At 40.3% G+C, this 15,263-nt stretch overlaps 1 protein-coding gene across 1 annotated transcript in view; it reads right to left on the reverse strand.

The window, feature by feature from the left end:
- Positions 1 to 712: 712 nt before the first annotated feature.
- Positions 713 to 15,263, reverse strand: part of LOC311211677 ((E2-independent) E3 ubiquitin-conjugating enzyme FATS) — a gene marked incomplete at both ends in the record, with an annotated part of 62,904 nt that continues 48,353 nt past the window's right edge. The window contains 5 exons of the mRNA XM_084290575.1: positions 713 to 751; positions 1,589 to 1,688; positions 2,523 to 2,586; positions 12,571 to 12,772; positions 13,683 to 13,876. Of these exons, the coding sequence (XP_084146701.1) occupies positions 713 to 751; positions 1,589 to 1,688; positions 2,523 to 2,586; positions 12,571 to 12,772; positions 13,683 to 13,876 (599 nt within the window). The remainder of the gene's footprint in view (positions 752 to 1,588; positions 1,689 to 2,522; positions 2,587 to 12,570; positions 12,773 to 13,682; positions 13,877 to 15,263) is intronic.

The following is a 15,263-nucleotide window of genomic DNA, read 5'->3' on the forward strand; positions in this document are numbered from 1 at the left end:
TCTTAATATGCCATTTCTATAAATACTTAATGCTCACAGAAGTGGAGTAAAATACATATTACAATGAAAAACATGAAAAACAGTTAAAACCAAATTTTTAAATATTGCCTTTAAACAGGTAAGCTTGCTATGCAGATTCACTACATAAACAGGAATAGAGTTCTTCAGAGAGATGAAATATTGGTCCCTTTTGGTATGTTAAGTATTAATGTGAAACTGCTGCTGCTATGATTATGTGGTAATGCTATTTCAGCTAGTTTCTAAACATAACAAATAATGATATTCATTTTTCTTTAGTTTGAGGATTTAACTCACAGGAAATCAATTAATAGAATACTTCAGAGAAATAAGTTTCCCAGGTCTTATAAACCCAGTTCTATTGCTACACAGATGTATACTTTTAAAAAGATTAAGATAAACAATACCACTGTAATTCAGTATTTGCATTAAAAATTCTTAAAATTATTTCCTCTGGGTAAACTGACCATAAGTTGATGCTCTCAAACAGCTGAGCTCCCTTTTAGACCATAGTTTGCTTGCTTGAAAGTTGCCTTAAAATTTCAGTTGAAATACAAATGATCTTTCTTTTTATAAAGAGCTAAAGATAAGAAAAATACCTCCAGGTAATTAAGATAACAGTAACTTTTATGGCTTATCTAGCAGTCAAAGGCATTTGAGATCCAATTAGGATGATCGGCAAGAGAATCCTTTGTCACTCAGTGTTTCTTTGAAGGAGCTGGTCCAGTAATTGCTAGGAAAAAAAAACAAAACAATTCAAAACAACCTTAAGATAGTGTTAAACTACATGAGGCGGAAACAGCTGTAGAAACCTGAGCAATGCTGTGAGATGGCATAAGCCTCCTTAGATCTCAAATCTTTAAAAAAAAATAAAGAAAGAAAAAAAAAAAAAAAAAAAAAAAAGCACTGAAAGCTTTTCCAGCTTGGACAGGAACAGTGTGATTAGATGGAGGAGTAGAGCATTTAAGGAAAAATTGTTACATGTAGATGACACGGAGGAGGATTACCTGGCAGTTCATCAGATCTCCATGTAGATTAACTGCACTAAGGCAGATTTCTGCCAGGACAAATTACTAATTTTTAAAATATAAAGTATTGGGTGCTTATTCTGACATGAGGTTCATCTGTCAATTCCAAGGCCAAGGAAGTGCCCAATCCCAAGGACAAGATTTGAATAACATCCTTTGCTCTCAGAGTTTGCACATGATAGCAGAGGCTCCCCAGGGCACTATGTCCATGGGCCTGTGTGAACACAGGTATCTGCCTCTCCTGCCAGCACCCACTACAGGGCTAGAGAGAAGACAACTAGAAAACTTCTTTGCTAGAGAGAAGAAAAACTAATCACTGCAAAACCACAGGGCCTGGTGTCTGAGCATCCTACATCTCACTGTTCCTTCTCTGCTTCATAGGGGTGCTGAGGGCCCAGGAGGATAATAGCGAAGAGAAGTGCACAAATACTGATAATAAAGCCACAAATAGATTTAATTACAGACTAGTGGTCAGACACTCATATTTTAAAGCGGCAAGAAGGATTACAGAGCTGTGCTTTGCATTCACAATAAATCATTACCTTTTTGAAGATCTCCACACGCAATCTATTACTCTGGATGATTATCCGCTTCTGTTTTTCTTCTTGTTTCTTTTTTACTTCGGGTAAATTGTCATAAATCCTGGAATGAATTTGGAAAGTTAACTTCACGTCATCCCTGGGACTTGCAAATGACTTATTCTTCTATTGGAAATGTATGCCACCAATGCAATACTTGGCATTAATGGGCATCTCTGAGTATTTGAATTAGATCCATGGCACAAGAATTATAAATTATTAATAATAATGTTATTAAAAACATCTGAATTCTTGAAAAACAGTGCTGATTTTGAGCTAAGGAGTAAAGAAAGATGGGATCAGGTTATCTCAATGCAGCAGCATAATTCTGGGGAAGCTTCTAATGAGCTCGGTGCAAGTGGTTTTGATTTCAAAACAGAATTTGGCCTGTACACTTTTTTTTTCTTTTTTTTCTTTTTTTTTTTTTTTCATTTATGTCACAAAATTAATACTGAGCAATTATTTTCAGGCATTCCTCTGAAATCTAAGAAAACCATCCATAGAAGACTGTAATCTGTTGATATTTTTTCACCGTCACTAGGAACTCTTTTACCAAAAAAAAGAAAAAAAAAAAAAAAGACATTATTTGTCCTTTTCAAATATTACAGGAGTTGCCCTCAGAAAGGTGACTTCTGGTCTGATCTTTTCCCATCGAAAACCATGACAAAATTCCCACTGGATCAAAAAGGAAGGAGAATCTTCCTTCTTTCAGGGATGTGGCTTGCAGGGTATGGGCATTCTGTGTTGTCTGAAACTCCTAGAAAGACTCTGCTTAAAGGGCAGGCTTGGCCCAAATAGATCAAATTGATGCAAACAAAGCAAAACTTTAGCATTGTGCAAAAGCACGGCAAGAAGTGTGACAGACCAGCCCCAATGTGTGAAGGTGATGTGGAAGTACCTTTTGGATCTCATGTGCATCTCTTTCTCTGGAATGAATCTTTCCTTTGGTTTGAAGAGGTTATCTAGCAGAGGGAAAATAAAGTTAATATTAGATGAATCTGTGTTTACTGAAATTTCAAGCTTCTCTTTCCACTTAGTCATGCTATGGTATTCCTGATTAAACTTTCGATGACTTGAGGTCAGATCTGCATAGGTCAATAGAAAGGCTTTTAACAACTTCATCTGGAGCTCAGTTGGGTCCCAAAGCTGCCATCCAGCAAGGGAAAGACATTTATTTTAAATGTATCCGACTCTTGTCATTGCCACACGCAGCTATGTAGGCCTCTGCTCAGCCCAGCGCCGGCTGCCAGCAGGGCTGCAGCAGGTGAGGCCCACGCTGCAGGCCATGTCCCCAGCCACCGTGTGTCAGGATCCTGGCTTGGCACCATCCTTTCCACTTCGATTTATACCTATTTTACAGGGCTGCGAGTAATTATGCTGCATGCTAGGGGGAGGAAAATTGTATTACTCTTTGCTGATCAACTATGAGGATATCTGAGATAATTTCAGTCAATGTTTCCCTTGATACAGGGAAATAATTACTGATCTTCATAGTCAGTGGGTCCCAGGAATAGGTAATTTTAACACCTTGCTTGCTAAAATGGTCTCCGAATAGTTTTTGCATGTCATTTGCACAGGGTGGGCAGCCAGGAGGCACGGAGGACAGGGTGCAGTGCCCTGAGTAGTCACATTAAGCTGGAAGTCAGAGGAATTTGCAAGTGCTTTTGCAGAACATATGTATAAGATAAATGTGTGCAAACTTTTAAGCACTTCCATTTGCCAAGGAAGTTTAGAAGACATAATATATATCACAGCAGGCACCGCGTCAGCCTCTTTCTGCCATCTCACTGAAGAGACAAAATAGAATAATCAAGACAAGAAAACAGATACAGTGAATAATTTGTTCCAGAACTGCCCAGTTCAGACGCTGGGCCAGAGCAAACCCAACCGCTACTACCCAAAAAAGCCCCCTTCCCAACAGGTTTGTGGGGCACGCTGTTGAAGACACCAAATGTTTCAGGGATATTTATGGGAGTTGTCGTAGCAACCTAACAGCCTCCAGCAGCATACGGGGCTACACCCAGAGGCAAAACCATGCTCAGATTACCGCCTTGCTCAGGAAAATGCTGTTTGTCCTTGAAGCTGCTGTATCTCCATGTAAAAATAAAAGGGAGCTATGCAGCAGTTTCTATTCTAACCTGGTACTGCTTTCAAAATGCAAATTGTGAAAGGAGAGGAGGCCGTGAAGCTTCCTCTGCCCTAGGAATAACTTTTCTCCACTCAGGGCTTATCTAGGCTTAATAATTATTATTACAACTTCAGTAGACACAAGCAACATACTCGATTTACTGGAAAAATATAATTTGACTTTTTTAATTAGTGTTTTAATGTTCATTTACATGCTCATTAATTTAAAAGGAATAAACACTTGGGTGCTATAGCTCCCCAAATAATCCTAGTGCTTCATGAAGCAGATTGCCTCTGTGACCCTGCAGAAGGATTAGGGACCAACAACACCATCCTGCTGGGACCAGTGCAGCTCCCAGCACAGTCCCTTGCTGCTCACGGTTGCAAACGTCATCTGACAGGTCATGGTTGCAGGACACGTCCCTTCCCCAAGGCATGTCCTCTAACCTGGACAATGGCACAGGACCACAGTCTGAAATCATATAAAGCCATCACCATGGGTTCTCTGCAGCGCTGAAACAAAAATAGGAGATGCTTGGGCAGTCCCTGGTGTGACCAACATTTCCTTGGCCGTTCCTATGTCTTTGGGTGCAGCAGAAAGCTGCACAGCCCACACCAGGCTTTTCCACAGGCAGGCAAGGTGGGCCTTCCCCAAGACACGACGTTATCAGGCAGCATGACTGGCAAACACAGAGCCTGGTTTGATAACAATTCAAATGGACTGAGCTACACCTCATGAAATGTATGAACTTCTATTCCAGGAATTCTCAGAGAGAGGATTTCTGGGAGTAAACCAATTGTTATAAAGACCCCCCCTCCCTTTTTTAACCCCCTGAATAAAATATGTTAATGACACATTAAATCTTCCAGATCTTTATGCAGAGCCACTGGAACCTGTGAGAATAATTCTCTCTGGATGACACAGAAATCATCTTGAAGGGTATCAGGTTCATCACTGCCCATGATTCTACCTGGAATCTATATGTGTCTGTGCCAGAGGCTTTGAAGGAGGAATCAAAAAGAGATTCTTGGGACAATCCTCCAAGAAAAATAATAAATCTGCCTTGGTTATAAATATACCCTTCGTGAAGCAGTACAAGGTCAAAAGGGTAACACTTATATAGGTAAACACTCATGTAGTATCTCTCAGCTTGCTCTCAGGTCACTATGTCTGAGAAAATAATCATGTATAAGTATCAAACAAATAATGTTCTTGAGGAATTTTGGGATGAGAATTCTAAAATTAACTGAAATATAAATAAAAAATGTTTAAAATTAGAAAATTAACCAATGTTTAAACATGCATATGATTTTTATGTTCAGAACTGAACATAGGATTGAACAAAACATATTTCCAAGAGGAGGAGCAGCACGTACTCAGTGCTATAAAAACTTGCCAATCACACCATGAAGACCTGAATTAACATTCATTTTACAAAACCAAGACCCAGGTTGGGCATAAAATGGACAGTTCCCCAAGTTGATAGCCTCCTACATTGCATTTTATCAAAGTTCCTTATCAGATCTCATAGCCTTGTAATGGTTTTGGAGAAAACGATAAAGAAGGATAAAAGAGAAGGGATTTCAAAACAGACATTTGGTATTTCCAGTGATGCACCACAGTTAAAAATAATTTTAAAAATAAAAATAATTAAAAAAATAATAAAAAAAAATAATAAAAAGGTATAGACAGGCATGAAGAACTTCCTTGGTGTTTTATTCAAACCCTGTCAAACCAGCAAGCTTCCAGTATTTATACCAATTCTGTGTGCAGCAATGGTTTGTGAGATCTCCGTGGCAGGGGAAAGAAGCTACTTCAGCAAGTTGTAAATGAAGGTAAATGGGTCATCACTGCAATATATTTTAACTCATGCTAAACTGCACCTCAGACAGGATGAGCAACTTTCCTGCCTGGAAGTTATTAAGCGTTTAGACAAAGAACAGATAATAGGGTGTGTGGGAACTGTCCTCTGACTTCCTGTTTACCACTAACTCATTCAAACACTTAAATTGAAATAAACAAATAAAATAAAATAAAATAAAATAAAATAAAATAAAATAAAATAAAATAAAATAAAATAAAATAATAAAACTAATAAAAATCAAAGGCTAAACTCTGCCCATCAGAATACATATACATTTTCCACTAATATTTATGTGAATTCTCAAACTGTTAGGAGCTAAAATGTACCTTTGAGGGTGTGTTGTCAGTTCCTGAAAGGCTAAGCACTGATAATAGTGATTCTCTAATTGCACTGCTTTTTCACTGAACTAAAAAAATAGTTCACCAAATGCCCATTCACCCAGAGAAGTTCTAAGATATATGTTTGTTTTTTTGTTTGTTTGTTTGTTTGTTTTAAACACCGCTTTCAAAATAAACAGTCCCCTAAAAAAATAAATTAACCTTGAATCTAAGATAAATATCAAGGTGGCATTCAGCTTAGCATGCCCATAGCACTTGACTGGGAATTCATCCAGAGAAACCAAAGAGTGCCTACACCCCAGGGTACTGCCCAAAGTTTTACACATTTCATGTCAATGACTTCATGAAATGAATTACATCAACTGCAGTCAATAGATGATGTTTTGGTGTTATTTATTAAAAGAATGCAGTAACCCACTAGATAAAAGTGTGAAGGCAAGACTGCCTGGAATTTCTGCTCATCTCCAAGAAATGCTGAAGGTCTACAGAGGTCCTTCTACCAAGAGGACCCAAAGACAGGTGGTTCATGGGCTGTTCAGGTGTGGCCTACTCTGTGGCTATTGAGACTTCGGATCCTCCCTAGTATTTCAGTCTTAGCAAAGGAAAATGTCACTAGTGTCTATAAAAACATTAAAAACTACAGGTTTATGGAAATACTTTAATGATAAATTCATTTTGGGCATGATATGGGAGACCAGTCCCCTCTATCCAAATGACATTTGAATATTCTTGGACTTCATCCAGAAAAAAAATAAATAAGTACTATCTAACCTGCCCTTCCCAATTCATTCCTGTTTGACTACAGCATATAGTATTGAAAAGCCTATAATTTCCATTAAAAAAAAAAAAAAAAAAAGGCATTAATAAAGAAGGTATGACAGATTTGGCAAACTGATCAAAAGGTTTGTTCCATCTTTAGTAAAACTTGCACCATCCTCTCAGTCCTGTTTTCTTTAGTTTCAGCTTATAATCATGGATGAAATCAGACCTCTTACTCCATGATTAAAAAGTCCGTCATCGAAAATTCAGTTTTCAATTTGGCTACTTCAAGACCCTAATGAAATTATCCCCCAGCAATTTGACTGAACTTTGTGAGTCACCCTCTATAATGCGCATTGTTTCAACACTGTAATTGTTTGCACAGAAAACTTCATATTTGAAGATTTTCCAATTTATCTCCACCTTCCTTGGCACCACCTTGGGACACGGACCCCTTGTGTTGAGGGGCCTCTCTCAGATGCTCACCCCATTGTAAAGAGCTCCAGAAACCCAGAAAGCTGGGCTTTTACATGCCCAAAAAGCTTTCTGCAATGCTGGCTGGATTTTCTCCGCTTGATATTAATTGGCAATGTACTCTAGCACACTTTCACAGGCTTTTGACTTCAGTCTTGCTTATTTATAATTGTCCTTCTTGCTCACCTCCCTGGGCTCTCCTATACATTTCCTATTTCTCTCCAGTTACTATTGCATTGCACAGATGCTGACTTTCTCCCCCCACTCATAAAGATGAGGACGTGGAAGGGACGTGCAGGTCAGCCCATTCACAACACCCACCTCCTCCCCTGCCACCACAGCAAGTCCCCACAGGACCTTGTCCCCTGGTGCCAGTGCCCTGCAAGGTGCCGCCCACGTCTAGCCGACTCACAGGCACCACTGTAATCAAGGTGATGGATAATAATATCATAAAAATAGGTCATCCCTCTTCCTAATTCAATTACCTGACTGCAGCTTAATCTTTATTCAGAACTGTCAGCCTTAACTAAGTGGCCAGGCGCCAACAGGATCAGTAGCACTACCGCTAGCTATGAATATTGACAGGGAAAAGAAACCTGAGCAATGGCACAACTAAAGTCATATATGAGCAGAGATGGGCAGGAGGCTTCAAACATCCCATCAGCCACCAATGGCATCTGAAGAGCACAAGGATGCACATCTACTGCTGCAGGAGCTGCTGGCTGCACTCTTAGTGCAAATTCTCTGATTGTTGTCTTCTCCTCTCCCCAATGAATCTGCAGTCCCAGTAACAACCTCCAAAAGGCACCTTGAAAACACAAACAAAACCAGCAATTCCTTGCCCTCCAGGCTTTTGAAGTTACAATAAGGCTTTTTGGAATGGTTTAGAAGCATGGCTGAGGAGGTATAAACTTGTTTCCAAAATATTGCTAAAGATACGGGGTTTGGAGTATTACTGGATACAAACCCAGAGGAACAGCAGGCACATCGGTAGGAGCTGAATGGCGACTTTCCACTTCCAGTGCCATTTCCAACGAACCACCACCCTCCCAAAGGAGAGCAAAATGGAAGGTATGAAAAAAACATATGTGCCTGAGAAATGTTTTAAACCTCTGAAAGTGCTTGTGTACACTAAGATCAGAAGGCTGTTCATTATGCAGATTTAAAGGCCTATAAACAGCTGGTAGTCCTGTCACTAAAGTAATTACATTACGGTTTTCGAGATTTAAATCCAGTTATTTGAACATTGTTTCTATTCAGTTCGTCACAGTGGGATCTCTAATTTGTTCGACATAGTCAACAGCCGAGTAGTCTATCTTGGACTAATTAGCACTCTCAAAATGTAGCACTACACATTATCCAGCACAAAGGCTAGTGTGAGAGTCTCATGTTCTTTGCCTTCAAAGCACTCTCGTGACGATAAAATCTTCTACAGGATAAACATTTTTATTTTTCCAAGATTACTTTTAGCCTTTCATAAAATCCTACTCATGAATTACAATTAAAAATCATAAACAACTTGGGTTTTTTTTGAGGATGAGAAGGTAGACGGAAGCTGCACAGATGTTGGTATTTATATGGAAATGATGTTGAGTGCCAGCTATTTCTTTCATCTTCAAGAAACTGTAAAGTTGTAACAACACTGTCAAAACATTGGAAAAATGTGTTATCTGATATTTTCATCTTATCAATAAAGATATTTTAGCCTGATAGAACAATTTTAGGCAGAGGAAAATTTCTGAAGGTCATGGTCTTTCTTCTGGGTGACACTGAAATAATGCAAGTCAGGAGAGAAGCACACGTAACAAGCTTATTTTGGAGAGATTACATGAAATAGCGACAAATTTATGGAGTGCAGAAGGGAAACATCTCGGGCTGCAGAACCCCCCTCATTTATGCCTGAGTAGGAGCTGGCTGCCATCTGATGGGGCAGTCCCACCTTGACTTCTCTCCGCATGGACACAGACGTGCACACGGGGAGCTGGGCCAGGAAATGTCCTCTGGAGGCGGAAAAGGAAGGGGATAGCTAGCATTACTGCCAGTGTTTGTGGTGTGTGTGCTCTGCAAGCATCATGGGGTTCGCACAGACACGCTCCTTCTGCCCAACCACAAACGCACTTATAATCCATCCTTGGGGTCACTGTGTCGGGGCCAGTGGAAATTACCTTCCCCAGCCGACCTGCCCTTATGAAAATCACTGGAAAATGCATGAGGGTGTGCTGGCAATGAGCCCTACGAACCTCAAAGCCATAAAGACCTCTCCACACATCCCAAAGACAAAAAAGAGCAAAGCGGAAGCTATCAGGCTGAAGAGAAGCAACCACAAGATCACACCCTGAGGCCTAGGGATGCCATCAATACAATGCTGTATGCCTAAGCAAGTTTCCAGGTACTCGTTTTACTTTCCTGGGTTCTTAATTTCAAATGTGGTTTCAATGCATGTTGCTGTGAAAGAGCAGACTGCTTCTGAGACCAAGAAAGCTGCAGGAGGGCTGGGTTTGGCAGAGGTTTTTCAGACTAGCAAGGAGGAGAAGCATCAGCACCAGAGGCTGTGGAGATGTGGCAGAGCCACTGTCCTGCATGCTCAGAAGTGTTTGGTGCCTAGTGCCCTTGACTTCTAAGGACTGTTGATGTCTAATAGCTGGTTTGGCCTTCATGACTGCAATAGCACAACACTGGGCAGCAGCCACCAGGCCCGTCCCCTGCTTGGCTTTGGTGTCACAGCTGCTCCTGGACCACCACTGACCTACAACTGGGTGTAGCCAGAGAGGGTGGTGGCATTTAGGACTTTGTCTTTGGACCTGAAGGCACAACTTGATGTAGGATGGTATTTTTCCTTTTCTGGGCACTTTGTGATCTACATAAATCCCAGGCGCTCAGCCACTTCAAGAGCTGGCTAAGAAACAGTGCAATAGTCAGGGGTGAACCTTGCCATGTTGCCTTTGCTCAGCCAGTTTGGCTGGCAGGCAGCTTTTGGTGTTGTTGGCACAGGGATGAGGTAGACATGCAGCCTGGGAGCCTGCTTTGGGAAGGGCACGGTCTCATTAGACCCATAAAAACAAGAAGCTGGTGCCAAGGGAGGTGGTGCTGCTCTCCTCCCTCTCCATCTCCCGTCTGCCCTCCCAGTCACAGTCCTGCTTCATGAGCTGGATCTGTCTTTTTTTTTTTTTTTTTTTTTTTTAAATGAGACACAAAGCCCTTCCTTACTTGAAAAGCACATTTTATGTGCAAAAATGGCTTTTCCAGAGAATATAGAATAATGATGACAATAAATGACAACTTCCCTTCCTTCCCACCTGAGGAGCAGGCAGAAGGGAAGGAGCAGGCTGTGAACACGGTGGGACAGAGGTTGTCACCAGCAGAACCACCAGCAGGACACAGGCATCCAACACCCCGGCAAGCATGCAGGGGAAACCCTTGTCTCTTCTAAAAGAGGTGCAGCCAAAAAAAATTTAAGAACATCTGTACTAAACAAAGATCCCGTGCTCTGGGACTCATTAATGATACTAATCCTTCTGCACAATAGCATCCACGAGGAGAAGTCCTAAAATACCAATTGTCAGGACTCAGAGCAAATTAAATATGCTCAGTACACTCCTACACACAGCCTTCTGAACTGCAGCCCACACAGTTGTGCTTTATCAGAGATCTAGGATTTACAACATTAATTACAGTTATTCTTCAACAACAGACATGTGACACTTCTGTCTTTATAAAAATATTAAGATTTTACAAATAGGAAATTACATGCGGCTACATGAACGCAGATGAGTTATGGAAACTAAAGATTCTCTTTAGACAAATTTATCTTTAATGACCAACTACTAAGAGAGGGAAATAGTAATTTACTTGAATGAATAATGAATATGTTTCAATATTATGCTTTTATTGCTCATTAAACAAGCATAAAAATTAATCATCATTTAAGGAGAACGAGGTTTAACCTTTCAACTTTTTGTTTCACAGAGTGTTTGCAGAGCAGTCTGGGGGGATTTTTAAGATGACCAAACAAAGAAGGAGATATCTGCCACTTCTTCAGAGACAAATGACAAACTCCTCCAGCCTGGAGGCCTCACTGGGGCTGGGGCAGAGCCCCCACACCACACTGCAGCTGGGCAGCGTGGCCCTGAGCCATCTGAACCCAAACAAATTACCTTGGATAACTGAAGTGGGGAATAAATTTTATTGACTCATTAACACGCACTTCATGTTTTGTGCTTTGTTTATATGTGCTTATTTAGCTTGTACTGGAAATCCCATTACGTATATAAGTTAGACGCCACCATACCAGAGCAAACAGCATAGATTTAGTGATAGCAAATAATATTCCCCAATGCTAAGCATGCCAAGAAAAATAATTTTGAGGGGGAATGCGCAGAGCTGATGTAGTTGTTTTAAAAACTACAAACTAGTACACTAATTAGAGCTTCATCACCTTCTCATTGAAAGACTTGGTGAGTGTTACTGACCTCTGTGAGTCATTAGCCTTCCATCCTAAAGTCCATGGTCTAAAAGACCATCTCTGGTCTTTTAGATCATTTGGGTGTATTTTTGCTTGCTTAGGCTTTGTCAGAAGAAGAGTTGAGGACAGACTTAATCATAACATGGCTATTTAATGTTTTTAATTGTTTTATTTTTCAGCAGAATAATGTGGCTTCTGAGACACGGTTTAAAACCAAAAAGTTAAGAGGAATGCCAACCAATCAAATAAATCTTTTTTTTTTTTTTCTTTCGTCAACTGAATTAAGTAAAAGCCAGATGGCAATTAAAAAAAAAATAAAAATGGGTGATTTGTTTAACATCCTGTGCCTAGATAATATTTACAGAGATGCTATTGGGAGGGAGCTGCTGGATATTGAGGCTGTTTACCACAAGGGCAATAAAACAACCTAATCATTCAAATTAGGAAATCACAGAGTTTAGATGTGCTGATTTAGCAGCCATGCACACAGCTGGTGGGCAGACAAGACAAACTCACCTGCCGAGAAGAGCAGACTGGGTCTCCTACACCCAAACCCCACCTGTCCCCCTACCTGGGACTTCTCACCCCAGATCAGTCCTTCTGTGAGCTGTGGCAGGTAAAAAATGCCAATAATTGCTAATGTCTCTATAACGAGCAGCAACCTGCATCGTGCTGAATGATGTGACAATGACAAAACACCCCCAAGGAAGGATGCCATGGAGCACCCCATGTCCACTAACCCTGTCTCTGTGTTTCAGAGGATTTATTCTCTGAGCACCAGGACGTATGTTGGCACACCAGCAGGGTGAAACAGGAGCAGCAGGTCTCATGTTTTTTCACAGCATTAATACAGAAATACTATACACATGGCAAGGTTTCAAAAACAAGTAGAGAACCATTACTGGTCACAATTCAACTTACCGCTGAGCGGGTGAGGGATGGTGTATTGCTTTTTTTTGCTTGAGGCAGATGTTGAGGAAAGTTTGCGAACAAGAAGCGCTCCTTGGTTGCTTACAGGAGCATCATTCTGCTGGGCTTTCCTCTGCTGGACCATATGTTCCAGCTTCTTCAGCCTTTCTTGCGAACGGGAAATGAACTGAGGCTTGTGAATTTCTAGCGCTTCCTAAATGAAACAGAGAAAACATTTAACTTTAGAAAAAGGAAGGAAAAAAACAAAATGGTATTCATCTAAGTGGGTTCATAAGAGATTCCCCATGAAAATCATTGCTGGTCTGAATAAAGTTCATAAACTTCCAATCTGCTTTTGCTCCCTTTCACTGTTAGAAAGCTGCCTTAGCGTGTATATTTCCACATCAGACAAAGAATATTTATAGGAAAAAAAAAAAAATAAGAAGACATATCCAAAAGGTTTTGAATTACACATTTTATAAGTTACCCGTATTCAAGTTCTTGACATTTTGCCTATTTCTTTGTCTCACCCCATCTCCAAAGCAGCTTGTCACTGACCGTTCACAAACTTTCCTGTTTACTTTGATTATCACGCAGATCCATTCATGGATGATCCAGAAAGAAAATGCTTTCCAGTCAAAGGCTGCTTCAGCATTTAGGAATGTTTCAGGGCAGAGGACAGGAGCAGAGGTTGCTCTTACTTATGCACTGGACCAGAAGGAGGAAAACACTGGATCTGCTGATGTGCTTTGTACCAACCTGGGTCACAGCCATGCCCGCGGCAGCTGCTGGTGGCACTGGATGTCACGCAAAATTGGGAAAGCGCCCGTTTCAGGGTATGATTTCACAAGCACATTTGGGACCCTTGTAAGCCCCCAATTTTTACAATTTTTATCATGGTTCTCCACGGAATGGCAGCTGGGACTTGCCCAACCAGGCAACCCAGCAAGTCTCGGCAAGTAATGAAAGCAACCAAACATCACCAGAAAGGAGAAAAATCAAGGACATGCCAACTTCTGCCCCCAGCCAGTTCCCAGCAGCAACACCATCCATGAGAAAATAAATAAATAAAAAAAAATCACTCCCCACATTAAGCCCACCCATAAAAACAATGGGTATTTTACCTTCAGTGTCAGTGGGGTGGGCGGTCTTCTGTCGGGCTCGGGGCTAACATCTGGCTGGGCGAGCGCGCTGCGGCTCTGGCGAGCGGCATCCAGGCGGCGAGGTGCAGACAGAGCTTCCCAGCTGGCTCCAGCCCGCTCCTCCTCCTCCTCATGCTCCTCCGCTTTGCCACTTGAACCACAAGATTCGTAATCACCTTCAAGAGATTTAAAAGTTCATTAAGAGTGCATGGTTAATTTTTTATTGGGTTCTCCACCTCATTAGACAGAGAGGGCAATTTCTGAAATAAGAATGCCAAGGTATTATTAATAGGCCTCATTAAGCAGAATAGATCAAATCTAATCATAGGTGCTACTCACTGCCCTGTGACACCCAGAGTATCTTTCACATTAAGCCAGGCACCGCATCGAGGTGTAATTACCCTGCTCTGATGCTTAGCTCCGTTTGATGGTAGTCACTTCCCAAAAGCTTCTCTAATACGGTTGCATTATGGAAAGCAGAGGCTATCACGCTGCAGCTCACAGTTTATTTCAATTTATTGCATGTATCGCAGGAAATAACATAATGTTATAGATCTTAATCACATATCATTTCTCTTTGACCACACGGAGGCTTTCATAAACCCTCCTCTTGTTTATTTCTTTGCTGATAATATGGTTTGCTTTCTGTCATTTCTATGTGTTCATTAGCCAGTTGAATGACTCCATGAAAAAACTAATAAACTAGGGCTTAATATACATTGTAGCACATTATTATGAAACCTGTCAATTCACAAAGTCCTGCATTAAGGAAAAAATAGTTGATTTTCTACTCTTAGGACTATGCTTTAATGCTCTCTTACTGATATTTCCTTCAAAAGTTAGGACCAAAAGATGGGATGTACTCAAAAATCAGACAGTTGACAAGATTCTCATTTAGAGGACAAAATTAAATGTAATCCAGAATAACAAATTAACTTCAGAAAAGGTCCATATGCAGTATTTTGAAAAGTCAAATTGGAATACTTCTTCCTTGCCAAATAATTTGATTTCTAGAACTAAATATCTGGGAATAAAGCCCATTACTGTTTTATTTCAATTTTTGGTTACAATAAACTTAAAATATTTTCCTCGCTATGACATATTGTACATATTATATTGTACTTAAAAAAAAAATGTTAAAATGATCTGTTTTGGGTACATCTGCCTTATAAAAGCCTGAACTGTATTTCCTCCCTAATACTGCTCTTGTTAATATAATATTTTTTGGAAAAAAAAAAAAAAGAAAACTGAAACCTGTGAACATGAAATTAAAATTTTTAATTAAGTAAAGATTTCAGAGGTGTCAATTAACTTTATCTTTAATAAATCTCCATGGATGCTTCACTTTCTTAAAACAAAGTCACATTAGGGTAGTGAAGTGGCATGATTTAACTTCCTGCACTGAAAGCAGAACATCGGTTTCACTTGCTTAAGTTGGTGTTATATTCTCTATCTTTATAGTCAATAATGAAAATGTTTTCCCTACCTGCTTACAAGAAAGAAATCTGTAAGAAAAAGGGATATATGACCATTGCAACATTGTTAAGGTATAGTTAGAGTAAA

The sequence above is a fragment of the Netta rufina genome, assembly GCF_964035555.1.
Source record: "Netta rufina genome assembly, chromosome: 7".
Taxonomy (NCBI): domain Eukaryota; kingdom Metazoa; phylum Chordata; class Aves; order Anseriformes; family Anatidae; genus Netta; species Netta rufina.